This window comes from Trematomus bernacchii, unplaced genomic scaffold, assembly GCF_902827165.1.
Source record: "Trematomus bernacchii unplaced genomic scaffold, fTreBer1.1, whole genome shotgun sequence".
Classification (NCBI taxonomy): domain Eukaryota; kingdom Metazoa; phylum Chordata; class Actinopteri; order Perciformes; family Nototheniidae; genus Trematomus; species Trematomus bernacchii.
In genome coordinates, this window is record NW_022987313.1 from 4,702,625 (window position 1) to 4,726,136 (window position 23,512).

The 23,512-nt window shown below is 43.8% G+C and overlaps 1 protein-coding gene across 1 annotated transcript in view; it reads right to left on the minus strand.

The window, feature by feature from the left end:
- The window catches only part of dync1h1 (dynein, cytoplasmic 1, heavy chain 1), a 30,201-nt gene extending 10,833 nt beyond the window's left edge, over positions 1–19,368 (minus strand). Inside the window, exons 1-51 of the mRNA XM_034139211.1 lie at positions 19,004–19,368; positions 17,629–17,716; positions 17,257–17,430; positions 16,866–17,121; positions 16,559–16,745; positions 16,176–16,447; positions 15,840–16,067; positions 14,949–15,602; positions 14,391–14,813; positions 14,076–14,255; positions 13,779–13,928; positions 13,511–13,657; positions 13,163–13,303; positions 12,889–13,065; positions 11,470–11,580; positions 11,253–11,372; positions 10,902–11,141; positions 10,647–10,802; positions 10,338–10,451; positions 10,144–10,254; positions 9,833–10,042; positions 9,455–9,601; positions 9,194–9,360; positions 8,940–9,113; positions 8,456–8,810; positions 8,122–8,316; positions 7,759–8,041; positions 7,546–7,646; positions 7,154–7,313; positions 6,736–6,976; positions 6,468–6,651; positions 6,162–6,374; positions 5,781–6,019; positions 5,522–5,678; positions 5,202–5,426; positions 4,881–5,111; positions 4,633–4,773; positions 4,251–4,484; positions 3,887–4,093; positions 3,617–3,738; positions 3,339–3,504; positions 3,028–3,191; positions 2,705–2,834; positions 2,443–2,576; positions 2,224–2,338; positions 1,975–2,136; positions 1,646–1,860; positions 1,124–1,328; positions 863–1,036; positions 598–717; positions 276–396 (exon numbers count right to left, since the gene is read on the minus strand). Of these exons, the coding sequence (XP_033995102.1) occupies positions 276–396; positions 598–717; positions 863–1,036; positions 1,124–1,328; positions 1,646–1,860; positions 1,975–2,136; positions 2,224–2,338; positions 2,443–2,576; positions 2,705–2,834; positions 3,028–3,191; positions 3,339–3,504; positions 3,617–3,738; positions 3,887–4,093; positions 4,251–4,484; positions 4,633–4,773; positions 4,881–5,111; positions 5,202–5,426; positions 5,522–5,678; positions 5,781–6,019; positions 6,162–6,374; positions 6,468–6,651; positions 6,736–6,976; positions 7,154–7,313; positions 7,546–7,646; positions 7,759–8,041; positions 8,122–8,316; positions 8,456–8,810; positions 8,940–9,113; positions 9,194–9,360; positions 9,455–9,601; positions 9,833–10,042; positions 10,144–10,254; positions 10,338–10,451; positions 10,647–10,802; positions 10,902–11,141; positions 11,253–11,372; positions 11,470–11,580; positions 12,889–13,065; positions 13,163–13,303; positions 13,511–13,657; positions 13,779–13,928; positions 14,076–14,255; positions 14,391–14,813; positions 14,949–15,602; positions 15,840–16,067; positions 16,176–16,447; positions 16,559–16,745; positions 16,866–17,121; positions 17,257–17,430; positions 17,629–17,716; positions 19,004–19,253 (9,871 nt within the window). The 5' untranslated portion in view covers positions 19,254–19,368. The remainder of the gene's footprint in view (positions 1–275; positions 397–597; positions 718–862; positions 1,037–1,123; positions 1,329–1,645; positions 1,861–1,974; positions 2,137–2,223; positions 2,339–2,442; positions 2,577–2,704; positions 2,835–3,027; positions 3,192–3,338; positions 3,505–3,616; positions 3,739–3,886; positions 4,094–4,250; positions 4,485–4,632; positions 4,774–4,880; positions 5,112–5,201; positions 5,427–5,521; positions 5,679–5,780; positions 6,020–6,161; positions 6,375–6,467; positions 6,652–6,735; positions 6,977–7,153; positions 7,314–7,545; positions 7,647–7,758; positions 8,042–8,121; positions 8,317–8,455; positions 8,811–8,939; positions 9,114–9,193; positions 9,361–9,454; positions 9,602–9,832; positions 10,043–10,143; positions 10,255–10,337; positions 10,452–10,646; positions 10,803–10,901; positions 11,142–11,252; positions 11,373–11,469; positions 11,581–12,888; positions 13,066–13,162; positions 13,304–13,510; positions 13,658–13,778; positions 13,929–14,075; positions 14,256–14,390; positions 14,814–14,948; positions 15,603–15,839; positions 16,068–16,175; positions 16,448–16,558; positions 16,746–16,865; positions 17,122–17,256; positions 17,431–17,628; positions 17,717–19,003) is intronic.
- Positions 19,369–23,512: the final 4,144 nt, after the last annotated feature.

Below are 23,512 nucleotides of genomic sequence, written 5' to 3' on the forward strand. Positions count from 1 at the left end.
AAAGTCAGGGTTTATCAGTTATCAAAATAGTGTATCAAGGCTATTTGTAATACAAAAAAATGTTGTACAGGGTTGAACAATAAATTCAAGCCCAAAATTGACCACCAATCTTGGCATAACAGTAATGTAGCATATATTTCAGTGCATTTATATAGCTAATGTTAAGGAAATAGTATACAAATCCATTATTTGCAGCAGGAGAGTGTTGCACTCTTTCTAAGAAAACAAATCTAATGCAATTTAAAGACTGCTGAGAGTCAAAAATACCAGCGTACCATTCTGAGACTCAATGACAGCCGGCTCCACTTGGTCCAAGTCCTCTTTGACACTCAGCTGTTTGTCCTTGATCTTCTCCTGCTGCTTGTACACAGACTCCTGGATCTCCTGGCTCATCACCTGGAATCATAATAGAAACAGTGTAGGAGTTATCGTTTGATATAATCTAAATGAGAAAGGCTCAAGGGCTCACTGTTAACATAATCAAGGGGATAGTATGTCTATAAAAGAACAATTAATTCCTCTATTGTGATTTTGGTTTCTTCCTCTATTTTTTTCTTTTTTGTAAAAGGTGTAAGTGTTATATTATTTACTGTGTACCTTTTTCTTTTCAGCCTCCTGCTGATCTTTGACCATCTTCTTCAGCTTGTCGTTGGCAGCAGCGTTCTTTGACTCCAACTCCTGGCTTTTGATTCTCAGGTCACGACGGAGCTCCTCCACCTTGATGAGGAGGCACACGTATATTCATGGTGTCAAACATTAGCAAGCAGCCGGTAAAAAACACCAACAGACACGACACCACAACTGTTTATTTGAGAAAAAAGGTGAAATATAATTGGCACATCAAATTGCAAGTTTACTTTACCTGATCGACAGTCTCCTTGATTTTACGGAGACCAACGTTGAGGTGCATCTGCTGTTCCTCCAGCTCGCTGCGTTTCTCATTGAAAAGGTTGGCATACTGGTTGATGAAGTCCAGGTAGTGGCGAGGAGTGATGGACATCGTGTGGCCACCTCGCTTAGCCAGGCGGTTGTTAGCCTGTGTAAAGTTAATAACAACAACATTATGAAGTATACAACACAATCACCTCATTAAACACCACTGCAGACGTGTCAACATCCCTACCTGGTGAAGTGTCTGGTGTACAAACACACAGCCATTGACGATAGCCTCGCGGTGAGATGGTGTCTGTGGCAGTTTGTCATAGACGGCGGGCATGTAGTCCGGCACCTTCCAGTTTGGTTTCTCCAGGTCCATCTTGCTGGTGAACTCTTTACCCACCTGATAAAGAGCCTCTGTGGACCAGTCTCCAAACCAGTTCAGCACACACCTAACAGAGAAAACATTATTTGATTAGCTAAGAATAGACATCTTGTCATTTTAACACTGTATTTATCTGTTGCATACGGAAAAGAGTCAAATGAGAAAAAAACGAATTCTGGTATATCAAGAGGTTATGACTTAAAACCAGATGGAGACCTAATAGGTTAAGGATAATCTAAGTTCCTGAATTACGATTTTTTTTAATTTGCAGAATAGTTGGGGGAAATAAAACAAAAATATTTAATTTGATATTCAGCTTCTTTTAACCAAAAAGACAACATCAACAAAACATGTTAATTCATGCTTCAACATGTGTCTCAGTACCTGTTGAAGAGGGCAGGAGATGTGGCAGCTCTGTCCTTCAGGCCCTCTGATGAAGGGTTCATGGTGAAAACAACATGGAGGTTCCTGATGACTTGGCTGGTGAACCATTTGTACAGCTCCTCATGTGTGTCCAGCATCAGGCCCTCCTTCTGGGCTCCCTCCTTACACTGAGTCATCAGGGTGGCATATTCATCTCCCTCAAACAGCCCGGGAACCTACGAAGAACAGGTCAAATTATCATGTTAGGAAACAGAAAAAGTTATGTGCACAGAACTCAATTTGTTTTCCCCATTGAGCTGTACTGATGGACAACAGATCTTGATGGTTACCTCTCCGTTGGCCAGCAGTGTGTTCATCCTCTCAAGGAAACCAGAATCCAACACGTTGGACTCATCCATGATGAAGGCAATCTTCTCGTTCTTACAGCCTGAGCGACGCAGCACTGTACGAAGGTCCTCATCAAAGTCCTCTCCTGTGTATTTCCTGTGAACCTGTAAACACACACAAACAAACATCAATAAATGCAGAAACACAGGAGTGTAGTGATAGGGCTTGAATTATCTTCATGTTTCACCAACCTTGATCTGGTAAACACTAAGTCCGTTCATCCAGGCTACAAAGCGGGACAGAGTTGTCTTTCCTGCTCCACTCACACCGATCAACAGGAGATGACCCTGAGGCTGACGGAAGATTCTGAAAGAGGAAATACAATTGAAACCAAAACAATAATTTTAGATGTTAATATTTGTAGCCCAAGACAATACGAGTAGTCTCTCAGTTTGGCGGCTGTTACTTACCGGTCAATTCTGAGGACGTGATCCAGCACTTCATTGAAGAGCACCAGAGGGACGTCCAGCTCCTCTTCATAGAAGACCTTCAGACGAGCCTTCACATAATCCCTCAGCTCCTCCTGTTCCACTGGGATGTAGTCCTGCATCCACAAATCATACTCAGTTCAAATGTAGCTGCTAAAGACTTGAGGTCAACGTTCAATATTTCAGCATTAATACTGCAGCAGGAATATCACAGTAGGTTCTGTTGAAACCGTTTCAGGTTTACCTTGGAGAGCCAGTTGCTGTAGAGGATAGGCCTGTTGAGAGCCTTCTCCTTATCAATGTTGGGGAAGTGTTTGAGAGCAACCATGTTGATGTTTTCATCTGTCCATCTTCTCTCTTCGTCATCAACGAGCCTGGAAAAAGGTTAACGATGAGCCAGTTATCACCAAATGTACTCAAGCATTTCTTTAAGTTGAACTTTATCAGATAATCAGTTGAGCATACCATATAAAAACCTATGAGCACCCAACTTAACTATACTGTTAACATCTAACAAACTTACAGATTCCCTTAAAACATTAGATAAGAATAGAAACATGCTCTCACCTGTCCTGGAAGAGTCGGAGAGCTTCATGGGCCCAGATGCGAATCAGCCCCTCCACAGGAAGAGTTTCAAGTGGCCGAAGGGCCTCGAAGATACCCCTCACCCATCGGGTCATCTCTCTGGGAGAGTAGATGTAGTGAGGTTGGGTGTCCTGGGTGAATCGCTCCTGAAGGGAAAGAAGATAGAAATATGGAATGCAAATTTGTAAAAGTGTGATTTAAAGAATAAAAAGGTGTTATCTTTTGTATACTCATATCCTTGGACACTATTTAGTAAACTTCTGTGCAAATAGATATTCAGTAACCTCCCTTACCTGAGACATGGTGTAGAATTCCACCATAGCAGAAGTAAGAGGCTCAGCATAGGTACGCAGAGAGGGGATGAGGCGCAGCATGGCACGGTTGAAGGTTCCATAAATCTGGGTTAGAGAGGATGGGCCGGGATAGTCCACGTACACCACAGGAACGTGACGCAGGAACCTGGAAACAGCACACCACAACATGCCAGCGTAAGTTATCATTCTCGTTTTATTTGTTTCTGTTAGTCATGGTATCAAATAAATAATTGTTCTAATAACTCTGGACACTGTACCTGTGTGTGAGAGGCTTTCTGCCAGGGTCAGTTGGAGGATTACAGGCTCCAACAAACTGGATCCTCTCCAATTTTACCCAGGTCTGGTCTGAGGTACGGTAGAAACCTCCATGTTCCACCATCTGCAAAGAAAACACAACCAGGGAGCCTTTAATATACAAGAAGGGATATCAAATGTTATGCTACAGCAGTTTCATATACTATAAAGGTTTTTGCTGCAAATTGCAACAACACAAAGTATAACTGCAGTTTTTAAACAATGGATCATACCTGTCTGAGGAAAGAGATGACTCTCTGTGTGCCGTACTTGTCCATATCTGGCAGATTGATCTCATCACAGAACAGTACCAGCCACTTGCCGAGCTGGATCGGGGCGAGGACGACACCGTTGGGGGTACGGCGGTACTCGCAATAATGATCAAAGGTCTTCAGCAGCAGCTCTGGGGTGGTGGCACTGGAGAAGTTCAGACCCACAACCTGGTAGAGAGTAAAGGAACATTAGCACAAATTATTAAATGTACGGGTATGAAGGAGCTTTCTGGAAATAAAGAATTTAGTGAGGGAAAAGTATTAAACCTCATATATTGAATCAGTTAGGATGTCGGGTTAAACAGATTTTTATCGAGTCCCTTACCTCCATATCAGGCAAAGCTCTGAGGGCGCAGAACAGAGTCATGGTCTTTCCAGAGCCAGGAGGTCCACACAGCACCAGCGGTTTGTGTTCTGCCAGCCATGTGTAAAGCAAAGCCTCGTGACGAACAGTGTCCAGAGTGGGAACCACGACATCGGGTGAGGCCACCTTGTGGGTCTCTACCTCAATCTGAGGCACCTTGCCCTGCCAGGACTGCCATTCACCTGAGATGCAGACCTGCACAACACAAAGAAAATTAGGCAATGGTTATACAGGAAACACAGGATTGCAGTAGTTTAGGTTTGCTATGCAGAGAATCACATTTTTATTTTCAAATGTCCTCAAGACAACAATCAAAATGCCGTTTAACACCAAGTGGCTTTACCTCGTAGTCAATAATGGGGACATTGGGTGCCGATGGGAGGGGTACAGTGGTGATACGACGGATGTATTCTCCAAGCTCAGCCCTCATCTTCAATCTTCCGTCTCCAGAGAAGGACCACAGCACAGCGTAGATCAGATACCTCTGTAGAGAGATGATGCCACAACATGCATCAGCTTCTAAGCTCAAAGTTGATATAACAGCAATAAGACATGTATGCTCCTTTTAGTTGTATGAAGAGCAAACATTACCTGCATGTATCTCTCCAGCTGCTCAATGGGCATGGGGAAGTCCGGGTGATTGTTGTTGTAAAGTGCCACATTACGGCAGGCCTGGTGCAGCATTGAGAACAGCGAACCCATGCAGCGCAGGCGGGTGAAGTCCATGATGTGCTCCATCTTGGAGGCATGCTCCAAGGCCTTGATCACCAGGCCTGTGGATGTGAAGTAAGGCTGCAGGATGGCTGCCGAATCACGCTGAATCTGGTGTAGAAATAACAGTAAAGAAGAAATGTCAGAAAACATTCTTCTTAAATGAACTGCTGCTATTTTCCTTTCCTTCTATATAACTACCTGCAACATCGGAGATGCAGTCTCCTCCTCGTCTTCTGTGCCCTTCCTCTGGCGATGAGCTTCATCCTCTCCCTCGTCCAATGGGATGCTGCGTATGCGAGCCAGGAAGTGGTTGAAGACCATGTCGGTGCTGAGGACATCCTCACTGAACCAGACCATACCACAGCGAGACACAGTGGCCAGGGTGGCATACTTCAGGTCCTGTACCTCAAACATTACACGCACCTGGAGAAAGGGAAGTCAGGGTTTATACAGCAGGTTTTAACTAGCTTAGACTATAAAGAGACAAAAACAGAAACAGTAAAGTATTTTGCTCTTACATTTGGGGGCAAGCTGAGACGCTCTCCGTTGGGAAGGGTGAGCAGCTTGTTGTCATCCAGGACTGAGTTAAGATTTTCAACCCACTCAGGGTCAACATCGCCATCGAAGATGATCCATTGGCGCTTTTGCAGTTCCCCTCGAACATTGTCAATGATCCTGAAATTTAAAGAAAAAATATTTAAAACCACAATCACAATTTAGAAAGATCAATGATCTGATTGATTCACTCCCCTTAAAAAAATGTGTTTACAAACTCACTTTCTGAGGATGTGTGTGAACAAGCCATCAGTCCATTCACGGGTGTTGGGGTCCAGGGTTCCATAGAGGTGATCTTTACTGATGGCCTTGGGGTCGATGATGTGGGCCACGCCCTCAATACCCTCCAGCCTCTCCAGGGCTTTGAGCAGCACCCTCCATGCCATGGTCTTTCCACTGCCAGAAGGTCCCACCATCATCAAACCGTGGTTGATCTGTGTGATCTGGAAGAGCTGGAGCACCTGGAAAGGTACGAAAGAAAAGGTTTCAGAAAATCAGAGTGACTGCTTTCTATGCAAGGACCTTGAATACTAGTCATGTAGCCATTTGACTCTAGCCCTGTATGAGACTTTTCTGTCTTTAGGACATGGCATGGCTGCATACCTTCTCCACCCAATTGCTGCCCACATCGTCACCGTCTCCATATGTGAGATACATCTCTGCACAGACTTTCTTCAGCTCCTCCCTTAGAGCGGTCATCTCTCCGCGGTGGTACTGGACTCCAGGGAAGACATCTGACAGCAGGCTGAAGAGCAGAGGGATGTCCTCTGCCACCAGCTTGGGAACCATGGTCTCACACACACTCTGTATAAGGATCTAAAGAAGGAAAACAGACTCATATTTCTAACTGGATTCTAAAAACAACCAGTCAAAGATCAATACAGAAATAATAAAAATCGTTTGCTATACCTCCTGTTCAGGAAGGTTCTCAGCAATTTCATTCTCATCAACGACTTCGCCTCGCTCAAACTTCTCTCTTTTGATCTTCTGGATGCGCTCACGCTTGACATTTCCAGCACTGATCAGCACGCTCTTAAGAGCTCGGAGTCCGAAATCGTAATGACTCTGGGATGACAGCTGCTCATCACAAAGCCTGAAATAGAGAGATGGAATAAAGTCAGAAAGAAAGATCTCAATAAATCTCTCAAACCATAAACATGTCTTAAAAAGTACATACTTGAAGAAGGGCACAATCTTCTTGGCGAGGATCTCGGCTGTGCGGAAACCTTGAGAGTAAAGCATGACCTGGGCGATGAGCTGGCGGTCAGGCTTGGTCATGGCCAAACTGCGGAACAGCTTCTTCAGATTGTCAGGCAGGTTGGAGCGGCCAGCGTAGCCCGGGTTCATGGTGATGAAGATGGCCATCTCTGCGCTCACCTTCACCTGCTTGTTCAGGAGCTCCGTGGTGACTGGTACACCTGAGAAGTGACAGATAGGTACTTATTTACAATACAGTTCTGATGTCATAACCCGTCAAGTTTGAGTTTACATCCATTTCGATTTAAAAATGTCATCACTTTATCTTTTAATTGAACTACATATGTGTCAAGTTGACATAATTAACATGTGAATAGTTATATTATACATATACATACTCCTGTCTCTGTTGGGGTTGCTGTGCTCTCTCAGGGCCACCTGGATGTACTGAACCTGCTGGGAGACGGCAGAGAGCATTCTCTCTTCCAGACGATTGAACTCGTCGAAGCAGCCCCAGGCTCCCACCTGGCACAGACCCACGAAGATACGACCCATGGCCTAAAAAAGAGGATGTCAACAAAATAGATTAATAATAATACAATTATATTTATATAGCGCTTTTCTCAAACTCAAAGACGCTTAGTTAAATTAAACCATATGAGGAACAGCTACATTCTATAAAAAGGGAAATGAAAAATCACATTTGTATGCATTTACTATCTCTTATGGTATGTTGTTGTCTTGTTTATAAAATATCCTACAAATGAAACATATGTGTGTATTTATTTACCTGGAAGTCAAAGGTCTCATCACAGTTGAAGACCAGGACAAAGCGACCCAGCTGGTGACCCAGAGCTTTCACTGACTCAGTCTTTCCTGTGCCAGCAGGACCTGGATGAAAGGAGAAGAGAGTGTACAGTAGTTGATCATTTTATATGTAAACCTGTGAATTTCTATAAATCTTATTATTCATATACTATGAGCTACAAAAATAATGAAATACCAAATGGTGACCCTCCAAGGCGGGCCTCCAGAGCCTGGGTCATGGTGAGATAGCAGCGGTCGGTCAGAGGGGTCTGGACCAGCTTGTCCTGGACACCCAAGTACTCAAATCCATAGTTGAACTTGGCATTGGCCATCTGAATGGACAGCTGTTGCAGGACATCTGTCTGCTTCGGATCGAAATAGAAGCGCATCTGGCTGAGCCATTCGAAAGACTTCGGGTGGTCAATTTTATTCTTGATCAGAGTCCTAGTCACATCACGTTGGTGCACCAGCTCAGTGATCTAGAGTGGAGCAAAAGAAGAATTTTAAACACTTTCTCGTTGAAAATAAAAGAAACGTACCCTAAAAGATTCCCACTAACCAGGTGCTCCAGTTTCCTCCTGCGGAGTGGTGGCTGCTCCATCAGCACGGTGTCAGCCAACACGTTGAGGGTGGCCTGAACGTTTGACAGCACCACCTCCATGACATTGTTGTCCCCACCTCCAGAGATAGTAGTCAAGGCAGAATCAATGTTCTCAGACCAGGCGATCTGAGTGGACAGGACCACCAGCTGGGCCTGTGGAGTGAAAACAGATAAATGGATAAGTAAGTGTGTGTCAATCAATGAATTAGCCACTGTACAGATATAAATATAAACATGTCTAGTTGCCTGATTAACATGTACAATATGTTGAATAAATGCTCTCAATACCGACCTGGTAACTATCAATCCAGGTGATGTACTGGCTCAGGTCAATGGTTGAACCCTTGTTGAAGGATGTGACCTCTGTGACAGACTCGGCCAGCAGCTTGGCCAGCGTCACCCTCATCTCCTTCTCCACCAGCGTCAGCCAATCGTTGATCTTTGGGTGCTCAACGAGGTTGACCGGTGTCTTGTAGTTTATCTCCTCACCCTCGCGGGAGGAAATTCCCAGCACCACAGTGTTGTCCTCGTTGAGCAGGATGCTGGAAACGCCAGCAAACATCTTCTTGAAGTGCTTCTGCAGCTTGGCCACATTCTTGCTGTTTCCGATGATTTCAAGCAAGTCCTCGTCTCCCACAAAGTAGAACCTGGAAACAAAAAGAGTGTGATTGAACAATTTAGGATAGTTAATGAATATAAATGAAACCCAACTAATGTTTGTGTTTTATATTCACAATGAAAACAATGCAGTCCTTTTTCCACTTCCATCGTCTTACCTGGGGAATGAGGATCGTTCTCTCTCCAGGTATTCGCCGAGGGCTTTCTGGATTTTTCCCAGAAGGTCAGCCAGTCGCTCCAGAGACCGCTGCACTCCCTGTATGTTCAGCACATCCATCACCAAAGGAGACTTGGTCACCTTCTTCATCAGCGCCAAGAACTCTGTGCTGATACTGTAGAATAAACGGATGTGTTAGTAAGTTCTGGTAAAAATATATTTACAATTCACAAATAAATTCTTGTTTTTATTTACCTCTGGAATCTCTGGGTTTCTACAGGCAGCAGATGTTTGATGTCAGCACTGCCGGTGAAGATGCCTTCCAGATAGACCCAGCGACGCTGAACGTCAATCCAAACATCGAACAGAGCCATGATGCGGTTCAGCTTGTCCTCCCAGCTCAGGGCATCTTCCTCAAACACCTGGGAGTAAAAAAAGGATAAGAGCAGAGTGTTCATTCAGTTCTGAAAACATCATAATGTAATAGTAATTAACTCGGCATGGATTTCTGTTTACCTTGTAGTATGGAGACAACTTCATGGCAGACACGCTGTTAATGTGTTCTTTGACCTTGTTGAACAGATCATCCCAGCCTCTGATCAGACGACACTTGTTCTGGTAGTTCACCAGGTCCAGCTCATAAGAGTTCCACACTTCACGGATCTTAGGCCGAAAGAAATCCAAAATATTATAAGAAGTTGCAAACAAAGAAAAAGTAATATATGATGGGGTTGGCAAAAGGGCCTACAATGTTATGAAGATATGTTTATTTGTATGTAATGGAACATTTTGAAACCTTTTTATCACCCATCCCTTATTTTAAATCATCATTGAAAGATGAAGAAAACAAACAAACTGTAACAGCATCATTTCTTAAGGGCCCTCCATCTTCACCTGTTTGAGGAACTCTTCCAAAGCCATCTCTCCCTGGGCTACCAGGAGAACGTCCTTCACCACCATCTCATTCCTCTGCAGATCCACATCCCAGACCTGTCCCAGCGTCAGCTCTGATGGGACCCAGTTGACATGCAAACGCTTCATCAGCTGCTTCCAGTGGCGGTCCTTCAGAGCCTCGGATTTCAGCTCAATCACCAACATGTTGACCTAGTCAGATAAAAGAGTTGGTATAAAGTTTAAAAAACAACTTTTATGTTTTGTTGTGCATCAATTTGTGGTCTTAATAAGGACAATAGTAGCTTTCTGACCTTCAAGTATCCCTTAAGCAGCCTCTGGACAAACTCGTATGAGGCATACTGTCTCAGTCTTGCTTGGAAGTTCTTCAGTTGGTTCAGAAGACCATCCAGACTCTGACGAAGCTACAAACACCAAACACAAGGATCGTTATATGCTGAGAATTTCACAAATAAAATGATCTAAAGGATTATTGTTGATTTGTTACCTTGCGAGGCTGTACAGAGACCCATGGCTGCTCTTTCATCTGGTCGATCTGCTCCCAGACCTTTGAAAGCTCGGACCAAACCTCCTTCAGGTCATGCAGCTCCTCTAGTGCCACCTGCAAGTCACCATAAAAAACGACACGCGTATTAAAAAAAGGTTTGGGCATCAGATGAAGGTAAAGTTAAGGGCTATAATTTGGGCACAATAGGTCTGACATACTTCCTTTTCCAAATAAGTGTCTAAGAGATATTTCCCGCCCGTTACTTCTGTGATTTAAAATGCTTTTTATGTGATTGTTTGCTGTCATTACCTGGACCCTCTCTTCACTGCCGCTGAGCAGGCCCGTGTCGGTGAGCTCCAGGGCTTCTTTGGCTCGGGCACACTTCTCCCTTTCAACCTTCAGACGGCCAAAGTTGCCCTCATAGATCGTCAGAGACTGAAGTGCCTCCTCTGGACGCAGGTTACCCTGGAGAAAAAAGATAACCAGTTAGGCATCAACAGAAAAAGGCTTTGACTGCTTTAGCTCGTGCAGAAAGTACAAACTTGATGATTGAATTTCTCTTACAGTAACTGGTTTGGTCTTCTCCCATTCACTGAGCAAGTCAGTGGTGCGGTTCTCCACAGCTTTGTCCTCCTGGACGATCTTCAGCTGCAGGTTGGCCACCTGCTGCTGGATGGCAGTATCCTTGCGCTTCATTATGTCACTGAAGGCTCCCCATTCACCTTCGATGTTGTCAATGTAGAGCCAAGATGGCGGGAACTGGAATCTCTGCTTCTCCAGCAAACGCTGTCCATTACGGAATAACTAGGTGGAAAAAGAGAGAAACTGATAACGACCCTGAGCTGTTTGTCTTAGAGCATGCAGTGCTACAACAGAATAAAAGGAAAGGACAGTGAACTTTTTTTAAGTACTTACATCCACGTTTTTCTCAAACTGTTTGATCTTGCGCTTCAGAGTCTGCACAAATGTTATGAAGTTGACAGCATCTGAGGTGCTAGCCGTGTCCACAGAATGCTGCTCCAGTTCTTGACGGGACTATTGAGGAAACAGAATAGTTATTAGATGAATATCTAGTTAATTGAATATTGTTACCAAGCTGCTCAGAAATATATTTATACATATTATGCATTACCTTGGAGATCTGAGAATGGAAGTCCGCCATGTTTTGGCCAAGCATCTGGCCAAACTTGCTGAGCACTTCTTTGTGCCAGGAGTCGTACTTCAAGTTAACCTTGGACTGGACCTGTTATCAGGGACAAATACGAACATTTAATAACAGCCCAAAGTCAAATAAAAAGGAATTGCTAATTGTAACACTGTTAAAAAAATAAGAAATGTAATAAATTGATGTTATTTTAACTTTTGATCATTTTTAAGCACCCATTCAACTTTCCTTAACCAGTTAAGCCCCGAGCCTGTTTTTCAGGCCTCAGGCTCGAAAATGACATTCCCAGAACAATTGACTATATCTTCACTTCTAAAAGGGGTACATTAATAATCTTTTTTCTCAAAGCAATGATAAACCTGTGAGTTGGATGTAGAGAAGTCAAAATCAATATAGAATCTTTTTATTTTAAAGTAAATTCAGATTGAACATAGTAAAGAAAATGTAATTATAGTTTCCGTCCAAAAAAAAACACATTACTTATAGTGAAAACCACCCTTGAATGATGGGAGAGTAGACTAAAAGCTTTAGGAATCCACACTATAACATATAATAAGTACCCTGTATCAAGATTGATGCAAAACAAGTGACATTTGACCTTTTTAGAGAGATTTAGCAAAAAACAAAACACTTCTGGGGTCATTTGGGTGCATTTTCCATATCTCTGGCCCCCCTCGGTCGATTTTGATGATTGACACTTCTTTTTAACCGTTAGAGCCAATAGAATGGAGGGGAAGTTCCTAAAATCCATCTAAACATTACCCATTGGTGAATGAGTGATGCGTAGCCAGAATGCCCAATACCGGAAGCTGTCATACACTCTCGTAGCAGCTAATATGAAATCTCCGTTATTGACATAAAAATGGAATGATGGATTATCAGTAATCATTTCAAAGTGACACAGACACATTGGATTAACCTATGGATTAACCTTCAGCAGTGTTTTTATCGTTTTAATGCCATTGAACACAACTTTTAATCAAAAACAGCAAAAGGCAAGACAAATTGGCCGTGTTTGCTCCGTAAAGCTACGTGGTGTGATGTCTGGTTTTGCTTCCCGTGTCGCGAGTTCTGATCGCTCAGTGATGATACTTATATGTCTAGAATCTGTGGAATCTCAGCTTGCTAATCGATATCTTGTTTGTGCAGATCCGTTAATGTTAATATTGTCTGAAAGCTGAGTTTCTTCCCGTTAAGTGAGTATGACACATTCATATTTTTTTATTCACATTCTTTATTTTTATAATAATTAATGGGGGCATTTGGGGCATTAAATAAAAATGGGTCTAAAATGTATTGAAGACCGTTTCATGTAATAGACTCTTAACACTAACTAGGATATCATTTGAGAAATACTTAAAAAATAAAACTGCCATTCATTATTACCTTGCCATAGTCAATGACAGCAGGTCCAAAGTCTTTCCTCGTCTCAGCGTTGTCAAATGTTCCACGTGCTTTGCGGATCTGCACCAGCAAGGCCTGCCACTTAGTGAGGTCTTCACCCAGACGGTTGTAGATGTTCTCCGCTTGCATGTCCCACAAGCACTGGTACTGCAACCAAACCTGAACAGGGACGACAAAGAAGAGATGTACACTCACAAAAAAACGCATATACATGAACGACAAAGCTGAAAAGTAACCGATTGTAGAGGACTCTTACCTTGACATACTGCTCCACCTCATTGACAATGTCTTCGACTGCATTGTAGGCCTCCTCTAATGCTGCAGGGCCATCCGGCATCCTGGTCAGGGCATTTCTGTAGAACTTCTCCTCTTCTGACAGCTCGTAGTGGACTCCCACCTGGCGAAGAAGGACAGATTTGTTTAGATCAAATTAACAACACAATATGACAAAACACTCATAGGTCTCTCCATATGTCAAGCTTGAAATACAATATATCATATTTGATGTTTTGTAGATCATTTCTTTAGAAAAAGCTTGTGTATACGTTTACACACCACAGACATACACAGCTTTCTGCACTGGGATTCACAGCCCTATCAGTACCTGGTATCTCTGGCTCTGAATTCTGGGAAGAGAAAGGATGACCATCTTCCAGGAAAACATTTCCTGGTAGAGCTTGTAGCGACAGTCTTCAATCGGAGGGTTCAGGTAGATCACCTGGTTAGTGATCCTCAGCTCATGGATCACATTCTGGTAAAAGGAAAGAATAGTTTGTTGTTAAATATAGTATGTCCAGGTTTTATGAGAAATATATTTTTATAAAACAAAACACGGCATAAGGCAACACAGAATCACTAGTCACAATAACTACCTTGATCTTGGGCTCCCCTCCAGGTTTGTGGCTCATTTGAGGAGCCTCTGTGTCCATGTCCACATCAGCTTTGTCCTCTACCTGGCCACGGAGCACCTGGGTCCAAGCCTTAAGGCCAGCCTGCAGTCGTACTCCCAGGACACGTTCAATCTATGAAGAGAAACCAAAAATCCAGTTTGAAAACCATTCAGACCAACTCAGAAGTTTGAAAATGTTCACTGCATTTCCGTTCTGACTCGAAACAGATGGAACTAAACAAATCATTCAAATATCCTTGTATAGCTTTGGGGTGCCAACCTCAATGTCGAGCTTGTTGACCCAGATGGGCAGGTTGGAGTAGGAGTGCAGATTGAGGTCGTCCACAGCCTTCTGGACTCTGTTGAGGATTTCAGAGAAGGTCTTGTTCTCGAACATGCAAGTGTCCAAAGAGCGGACCTCAAGATCGATTTTCTCCTCAATCAGCAAAAGGTCATCCACCTGGAAACATCATTAAGCAGAAAAAAAACATCAGAAGGACTGTTTGGGCCACATACACAAAAGCTTGTTTCATGCTAAAATGACAATAATGAAAGTCTGTTATGAATGTAACTATTTTTAAATTGACACACTGACCTTCTCCTGGAAGTTGAAGACGGTCTCAGCCAGCCTCTGAACATAAGGATCCAGCTTGTAGGACTCCCAGACCAGAGTGATGCCTTCAGTCACGAGAACCTGAACCTCCTTCTTAAGGCCAGCCACCAGCAGGCAGATGGAGGATCTCTCCTCTACCTTCTCACAGGTGCGCTCGTAGGTGCGCACGCTCTCGATCAAAGAGATGGCGAATGGGTACAGCTGGTTGGCTTGGTGGGCTTTGTTGACGATTGCCAAAGGAACACGGAAGCTCAACCACTTGAGATTGCGGACCTCTTTGGACAAGGTGATGATCTCTGGGAGGAAGTTGACTTTAAGCTTGAGCATGTTTCCGGTACGTCCGCGGGCTCGAGTGCTCTCAATTGTGAAGATGCGGCCAGACACACCAAGGTTACGCTGCTGCACCTGATTTACAAAGAAAAGAGTTCCAAATATTTAACAAGACAGAAAAAGAGCTGACAAAACAAAGAACACATGCAATGCGTCAGGCAATAACAAGAAAATGTTTAAATTAAATGATGTCCTAGAACAGCTTCATACCTTGCGAGCCCAGTCATCAAATATCTCTTGAGTGTTGAGTTTAGCCCTGAAGCTATCTCCATCCTGCTTCAGCTTCAGCCCCTCCACATGGTTCTCCCAGCCTTTTCCCAGAACATCCTCCACTCTCTTCATATAAGCGGTCAGCTGACGGTCGATCTGCTTGGCCCAGATGATGGAGCCAGACACAGGCGGCAGGTCTCGGACGTGGCTCATCTTGCAGGCCTGGCTCTGAGGGTACTGCACTTTGAACTTGTCATGCAGTGACTCAATGTCATCCTTCACACGCTGGATGAGCTGCGTCTGGTACTCCCGGATGGCACCACGGATGTGGGGACGCACAAAGAGAGCATTGAAGCGGGAGAAGATGCGGAACATCTCGTTGGCATTCTTGGCTGTTCCCAGCTGATCACGCAGGCGTGCGGTGATACGGGTCTCAACGCGATCGATGCGTTCGTCATAGCGCTTCATGGCGGCTTCCCAGGCTTCCATGCCTTCCTTAGACACATCCAGACCATCGACCTCTTTGACATTCTCGTATGCCAGGTTGACCTCCTCTATGGCATTGGCGTCGGCAGCATCAAAGAGAACTCCAGCTACCTTCATATCCTGAGGCTCAACCGTCTCTCCAGGGGCATGTTGTGGCAAGGCAGAAACCTGGGGATCAAAAGGGGAAAACAAATTATTCATCAAAATCTAAAATTGGACCAGATATGATATGAATTCCTATATTGTCAGAGTAATGTTTTGTGGCTTCAATTTGTTTGAAAGTCAATTTATGATTTATTTATTTGTATCCTTCGTATGTGCGAGAAGATGACCAAATTAAATAAATAATGTCAAGAAATGCTGGTCAGTTCAACTTGGCCATTTAAGAATCTGATGGTACTCTACCTGAGGCCTCAGCACACGGACGATGACAGCCCTCAGCTGCTCGTGCTGCCTCCTGAAGCGTCTCATGTGATCCAGACGTGACTGGAGCTTCCTGTGAGCTGGGCTCAAACGCCACACCATCTTCAGGTTCTCCTCTCTCTTTCTCTTCACGATGTCCCTCAGAAGCACCTGCAGTTTCTCATACTCATCCTCCCAGGTCTGGAACACCTCGAAGCAGGCCACCATCACCTGTACACAGAAGTTTAAAGATCATTTAGAAAGAGGCCTAATTTTTGAGTAGCTAAATTAAGAGTGTACTCTAGGGGTAAAATAGTGAATAGGTTTTAGTTCACCAACCTTTTCAAACTCCTCATAGGCAACATGCATGAGCTTCCTGGTGCCCAACACCTTGAGGAGCTGGGAGCTCAAGTCCCTGGAGATGGCCTCTACTAGACGCAGTGCTCTCTGGATGGGGTACTTGGTGTTCCTGATCTTTTTCAAGTGAGTGAATATGGCCATCAGAGCCTGGCGGATCTTATCAAGCTCAGAAGCTGAGAGCAGGTCATTGAGCGGGAAGTCCTTCATCAGAGGATTGTAGTCATTCACTGTTTCAACAGCTTGTTTCAGACCTGTGAGAGGTAAAGACAGGACAAACTATTATTTATACTCTATAAAAAAAAGTCTGCCACAGCCAGCAAAAGAAGACATGGAAACAATTGTTTTGGCATGTTGTTACTCACCAGTGTCAGTGTCAAAGCTGACGGTAGCATGGAAACGTTTGCCGTGTTTGAGGATGTCCAGTGTGAGCAGAACCTCGGGGCTCTCTCTCTTCTCCTGGATCCTGTTGAGGGCTCTCTCCAGATTCAGCCAGAAACTGATCTCCTGCAAAGCTGTGCCTGAAGCTGGGTCGCGGTCGAGCTTTGTCACCTGACAAATAAGTGGGTGAAGGAGACAAAAAAACCCGGTCATGAGTTTAAGAAAATAAACTTTGTCCATACACCTATTATTTTATGAAAATTCAGATGGATATATCAGAAAGCCTCTTACCTTTTGGATCTCCCTGATCCAGCGGTTGACTCCAGATTGCAGCTGGTTGAGAAAGGTTGGGTCCTCCACCTTGTCGCCAAAGTCAGTCACCTTGGGCTTCTCCCCACGCTCATAGAACTGCTTAGCGATGTTTGTAATGATGGGATGGATGAGCAGGCTTATCTCAGGAATCTCAATGTTCTGCTGCAGGTGGAGAAGGCCCATCTCCAGCTCTGCAATCTTTTTCTCCACTGAGGGAGCCATCTTATCCCCATCTCTGGAGGGGAATGACAGAGATGATTGCACAGATTAATTCCCCATTAATGTAACTCTACTCCTCCTAGCAGAGTTTGTGATGTAGTTTAATAGATCAATGTTTTATTCAAAATAGAAAACATGCTGCAAGGATTACCTGTCTGCCTTGCCAGACTCGCGGATGTAGGACTTGAAGAAAGGAGCAACAGCATTGCTGATGAAAGAGTGGAGCGTCTCGTAGGGAGAATCCTCACTCAGGGTCAGAACTCGAACCTGGGTTGATATGGGCTTGTCTGCATCAATGACAAATGCCCTCTTGATGAAAGCCAAGCTGCGGGGGAGAAAAGTGCGATTCAGAGTAAAACATTTGGAAAAGGAGTGTTTTACAAGAAATGTATTGAGTTTATTAATTTGAGTACAGGTTTATTAATAAAGGGTGGTATAGTTAAGTTATTCCTGAGGAAATGACATACAAAGGCATGGTTTAAAAAAGAAGACCTTTGTTTGGGACATTTGATGCATCATTTACCTGTTGGACTTTATCCCATAGTGGATGTCAGTGCTGATGTTATAAGTGATGCACTCCTTCTCCTCCTCTCCTTCATCTCCAACATCCTCTGTGTGAAGAACAAACAAAAAAAATAACTACATTTTATATTTTTATATTCTAGCCCTTTATATTCTCATTTTGCTTTTAAAAGCATGATTTGTCTTTCTTTTCTATAGGCCTACATATGTAATGAGCATGGTTGGAGCAATGCTGAGATCCAAGATTTTCATTGCCAATTAAGTAACTTAAGTAATTTAAGTGACAAGGATAATAAGGAACTTGAAACTTGATTGCTCAAAAGCCAGGCAATCAAAAATACTCTAAACAGTTAAGTTCATCAGTGTATAATTAGCCATGTTGCTGCAGGATGACAGTGCAATCCGATGTCCAGCCATTTATGTCCCCACCCTTCTTTACAAGTGAGGTCATTGAATAAGGGAAAATAAATCGCACTCTCTGCATTGCAGCATCAGTATTCTTGGTGCAAGGCTGGGGCAGTGACTCCCTGGCTGGGAATCCAAAACCTACAGGCTCAGACCCAGAGGCTGGTCATGTGTGTTATCAAGGGATCAAGGTTCAGCAGCCCTCATAAAACATTAGGAAGGAAAGTGGCTCTAAAGCTCAGGATTAATTGTGCCTGGAGGAAACTGAACATACTGTGTTCATTGACTCACCCTGGTTCACATGATAGATCCCCAAGATGAGCAAACATGACTTGCTGTTATTAGAAAGGATTCATTCTCTTAGAAAGTCTAAGATTTTAAGGCTTGTTCTTTTTAAATTGGGGACTGTGTTATTATTAGTAGTGTGTCCCAGTCACCTGTCAACCACTAGCAACTGTGCGTTATCAATATCAATCATTGCTAAAATGTGAATTCAACATTGTTTACTCATTGCATTTTAAGGTTAAATAGTTTATTTGTTTTTTGTCTTTAGTGATGTCATTTGTTGTGGTACTATCCCATTTGCTGCTGTGTCACTGCAATTATTTGGTTTTATCATTTTATTTCTACAGTAGCATTGCAAAGAATATTTAACTGCGAACAAGTTAGTCGGTGTCACATTTAAAGCGAACACTGAACACCTTCATCGTTTGTTTCATTGTTAATAGCTCAGTTTTATCTTCCCCACCCAGTGTGGCGCAGTTGCCTTTCACATGAACAATGTAATGGAGATAGCAAGCTAGCTTCACGTTGTTATAGCAAATAAATAATACTAGATCTCATACAGAGTTAACATAGCAAAGGTTTCGGAGGAGGAATTTAACAGCTAGGTTTACTTAATGCAGCACCAAAATACTACTGTTGTTATTAAACTCATGTTAGCTAGCGGTTCACATTTTAACTAAATGTACCCTTGAGTGCACTTCTTTCGACCAGGATGGTGTGAACTTGGGGGTCTGCCAGAAATTTCCTCATCTGCTCCACGGCGCTCTTCTCCTCCAGGGCGGTTTCCAGGGAGGCCGGGGCCTCGCCGCCATCTTCCAGGAGCAGCGGTACCAGCTTCCTCATGTGCTTCTGCAGCACCGATGTGTCTGCGACCGTCTGAACGGCCGACACCTCCATGGTGCCGGAGTTTTCCTCCGTCCCCCCTCCGTCGGACATACTTTCAGGCGGTCAACGACGGCCAGGAGTGGTGTGAAAGTGAACAAAGAATCGAGGCTGAGGGTTTGTTGCTGACTGCAGTGTCTACTGAGCTGGTCAGAGACTGACTGCCGCTGTCAAAACGCCGCAACCGTCAGGTTTATTTGCGCAAGGGATTGTGGTATTTGTAGTTCTTGGGATCAAAACAGTCTATGGTATTGTGTCAGACGGTGCAAGCCAAGAACTACAATACCAACAATGCATTCGATGAGTCAATGTTTCTCCCGTCCAGCGCCGCTCCCGTCTAGACAGATAGGGGGAGGAAGGGAGTTGTCTCCAATGATGCAGCTAAAAATCGAGAAATCCTTCTTAGCTGCAATAAAGCTTTTACAACACACTTACTTTGTTCACATTGTTGAACCTTTAATAATAGTATTTCTGATTTAGTGGTAATACGATGTTGTGTTTGATATTAAACGATCATAACCTCATTCTCAATTTTGTTGGGGATAGCCAGGGCCTTTTTCTGGACCTGGAAACATTTCTCATGTGGGGTTTCCCATTAAGGTACCGGGCGCTACATGGAATTTTCTACTGCAAAACTCCCCACACGCACACACAGGGACGTGCACAGACATTTTGGGGGACGGGAGCTAAAATGAGAAAAAGGGCACTTCCCATAATCATTTATAAAAAAATGTTTTAAAACAAAAAGTTAAATATAGAAGTTGCACATCTCTGACTTACTGACCAATTTATTTGAATACCCTCACACTCACGCAATTGTTTAAAACTCAATAGAATTCTACAAAATAATCAGTTAACACAGAGACAATGGTCTTCTTTAGTATTCACTACGCACATGAGCAGCCAACAATCAAAATTATGAAGTTACTGTTTAAGGCAGGACATTACAGGCAAAAATATCGTTTTTTCATGTACTTGTACATTTTGATATTTTGGTCTATTTTGCTTCCATGTTTTCTTTCACTCTAATGGAAAGAAAACTTCCAAAAAACACATATAAATGGTGTTCGTTTTACTACCATGGCTGAATTCATCCATAGATTTAAAGCTAATCTGCATATTTAAACATAACATTTCAGGGGGAAATACTGACTGTAAGTAACTATCTGGGGAAGTTGTGAGGTGATATGTTTTTTGTTTTATCCTTTTCACCTGCAATGTGCCTTGGTAACTGCATGCAAATTAGCGCATTTGAATTAAGATAAGATAATAGATAAGATAGTACTTTATTAGTGTACTAGTTAACGCCTAATTTGCATATCAATGTGGATATTATGATGACGTTAATAGATACACATGTTACTGTATTCACCTTTAGTGTCTCCCCCAAGTAGCCTACACTACATTATGCTACCCATGATAAATTGCCTTAGCTAAACCTTGAGCTAACTTATTAGCCTACCTTAGTTAACTATATTTGTTTTTGTCTTTTGGCTAATTAGTTGTAAACTCGAGGCATTGGCAGCTTAGTCATTTGCTCATCACCACTCACCTTCAAACAAGTCAAGAAAAGCCGGCATAACATGGAACAGTAAAGTGGGAGGTGCTGCTATACCTGTCTGTCTGAAGTGACTGCCGATGTCCGCACCGCTGTGCGCGAGACGTGGAGGGAGCGAGGGAGGGAGGGAGGGAGGGAGGGGAGGTAGAGAGAGCATCGGAACTACACAGTCTAATCTCCCGACCTGATTTTTTTTTTAAAAGGGCGGAAAAAGGTCACTTTCTCTGGAGGAAGAAAAAGGGCAGGGGCTCAGGCCCACTTTGATGTCTATGTGTGCACGTGCCTGCGCACACGGCACACCCGCGACTGTTACATTAGCCGCGTTCACACCGGAGTACTTTTCCCCGTACTTTTCGCGTTTAGTTCCGTTAGTACCCCTTATGTCGCGTTCACACCAAAAAGAGTACTGAGTGCCGGGAACTTTTACCCCCATTTTTAGTGCCTGCTGAGAGATGGTACTTTCCTGGGGGAAAAAAGTGCCCCAGTTCTGACCAGAATTGCAAACCACGCCCCGTAAAACTCTGAAATGTTTTGTAGAACCGCCATTTTATTATCCTCGCATTAGCATTATTAGCATTAGCATTCGCCCAGCGCACAAACGCAGAGAGACTAACTTATGGCAACACAAAATAAAACATGGGAACGGTGGAGGAGGTTCTGGCGATTTACTCGGAAGGCTTCAGTAGAAGCTGTTGGGAGTCCCAGCAGCTTCTACTGAAGCCAGTCCCCAACTCCGGGGACTTCCGGCCGGGCACTTCGGGTGGCAGTATACACCATGAAGTGGTTTGCGGCCTGCCAGTAAACCCAAAGCAGAAGAAGACGAAGTGACGTCAGTGGCTCATTTGCGTAATCTTCCCTCAGGGAATTTATTCCGGTGTGAACGCGATCTGTACTAAGTGCCCTGGGGTAATAAGTGCCAGCACTAAGTATGGCAAAGTACTTGGTGTGAACGCGGCTAATGAAGGTTCGATAATCAACTCACGGAATATAGGTGTAAGCAGGGGCAAAGTGCTATTTTTATAAGTGGGGAGTGGACCTAACCTCCTCTAGGGGGGTCCGGGGGCATGACTTTTTTTTTTTTATATATATTGAAGTTAAATGCATCAATCTGGTGCACTTTGAGAGCAAGATTAAGAGATGGATACATCTCTCAACACCCATATGAAACATAACTGTAAACAGATTTTCATTTTTCTTTATGGATATTTTACAAATCACTCCACTTTAAAACTGTAGGCTATTCTTGTTTTATGTCATATAGTATTTCTGTTTTTCATTTATTCTCTTATTTATTTTATAATAATCTTTTACATAATAATTGCATTCACTGAACAGAAACAGGAAATTACAATCCTGCCGTCCTATAGTGTCATGAGGGTTAGCCTCGCAGCGGCGACACCGTGCCACGCCACACTAATTGCGCCACATAAACGCATAGGTGCGCCGCATTTGAGGCTCCCTCTACAAGATGAGGCCCCCTCCGCATGGTGAGGCCCCACGCAGTCTGCATGATCTTCCTGTAGGGAGGAACGGCCCTGAGTATACAAACTCATTAAAACTAGCTGCACCTTTACCAGCTTTGATAACACTTTAATGATCAATCATTATAAAACATATCATATATATTATTCTGAAATGGACCAATCTGCAATGAATACTTTTACTTTTGGTACTTTAACTATATTTTGATAATACTTTCTAATTTTACTTGAGTAACATTTTGAATGCAGGACTTTTACTGTAACAGAGTAAAGTATAGAAGTATATACTTCTTCCACCTCTGTCGTATTTCAAACTCTTCCATTAACACCCTGAGTAAGTTTGCAACTGTGTTTTTACTCCACTTTGTTGTAAATAAAACTTCAGCAGCTTGACCACAGAGCGTGAACGTTGTGATCAGCTGATTTTGTGCAGTTCTCCAGTGTGTGCGCGGGGCACAGAATGTGTACAGGGGAGTCTCCCACAGCAGCCAGTTGGCGGAGTTTTGGCACAATTCTGTTGTTCATACTGACGTTAACCCTGTCTGTGCACACGGACCGGTGAACAACTCTGTCAAAGGCACGGACCATAGACTGTATATATAAAGCACGGACACACCAGGCCGATTATCGGCGTCGGTGGGCGTCAGGCCGACGATGAGCGTCGACACGCCCTACTCAGATTGGTGTGTCCCGCACCGTCGGGTTTTTTCAGCCGTGCCGACGCCTTTTCGGCCGAAAGGCAGTCGGCAAAATAAATCACTCTGATTGGCTGTTCAGCTAACGAATCAGTGCATGAGAAGCGAAACGGAAGTGAGGGACCCAAACAAACTATTAAGAAGGCAAATCTGAGATTTCATTTAACTCCAGCTCTCGACACAGGTTCGGGAAAGCCCCATGAGCTTCTCGTTGTCGAGTGAAAATGGAACGCACACGCTATTTGTTGTTTGTTTATATCACGCAGTCTGTTCTTCTTCTCTCGGTTATCACGCAGTCTGTCTTCTGGTTGTTGCCTCTTTTGAATGACGAATACACACTACCGCCGCCTGCTGGTAAGGAGAGTTATTGCCACTCACGCATGCGCAGTTCGTACGTGCTTCTTGGCCGTCGGCTGAAGTCTTTGCGGTGTGTTCCAGTGCGACACATGGCCAAAACGCAGAGACGCGAGGCGACGCAACAGTCGGGGTCCGTCTGTGTCAGTTCTTTGTTGTCAGATTGGTGTGTCCGGGCCTTAAGCTTCTCAGGTCCGTCGGTTATGTCCTGCGTGGCTCGGCCAG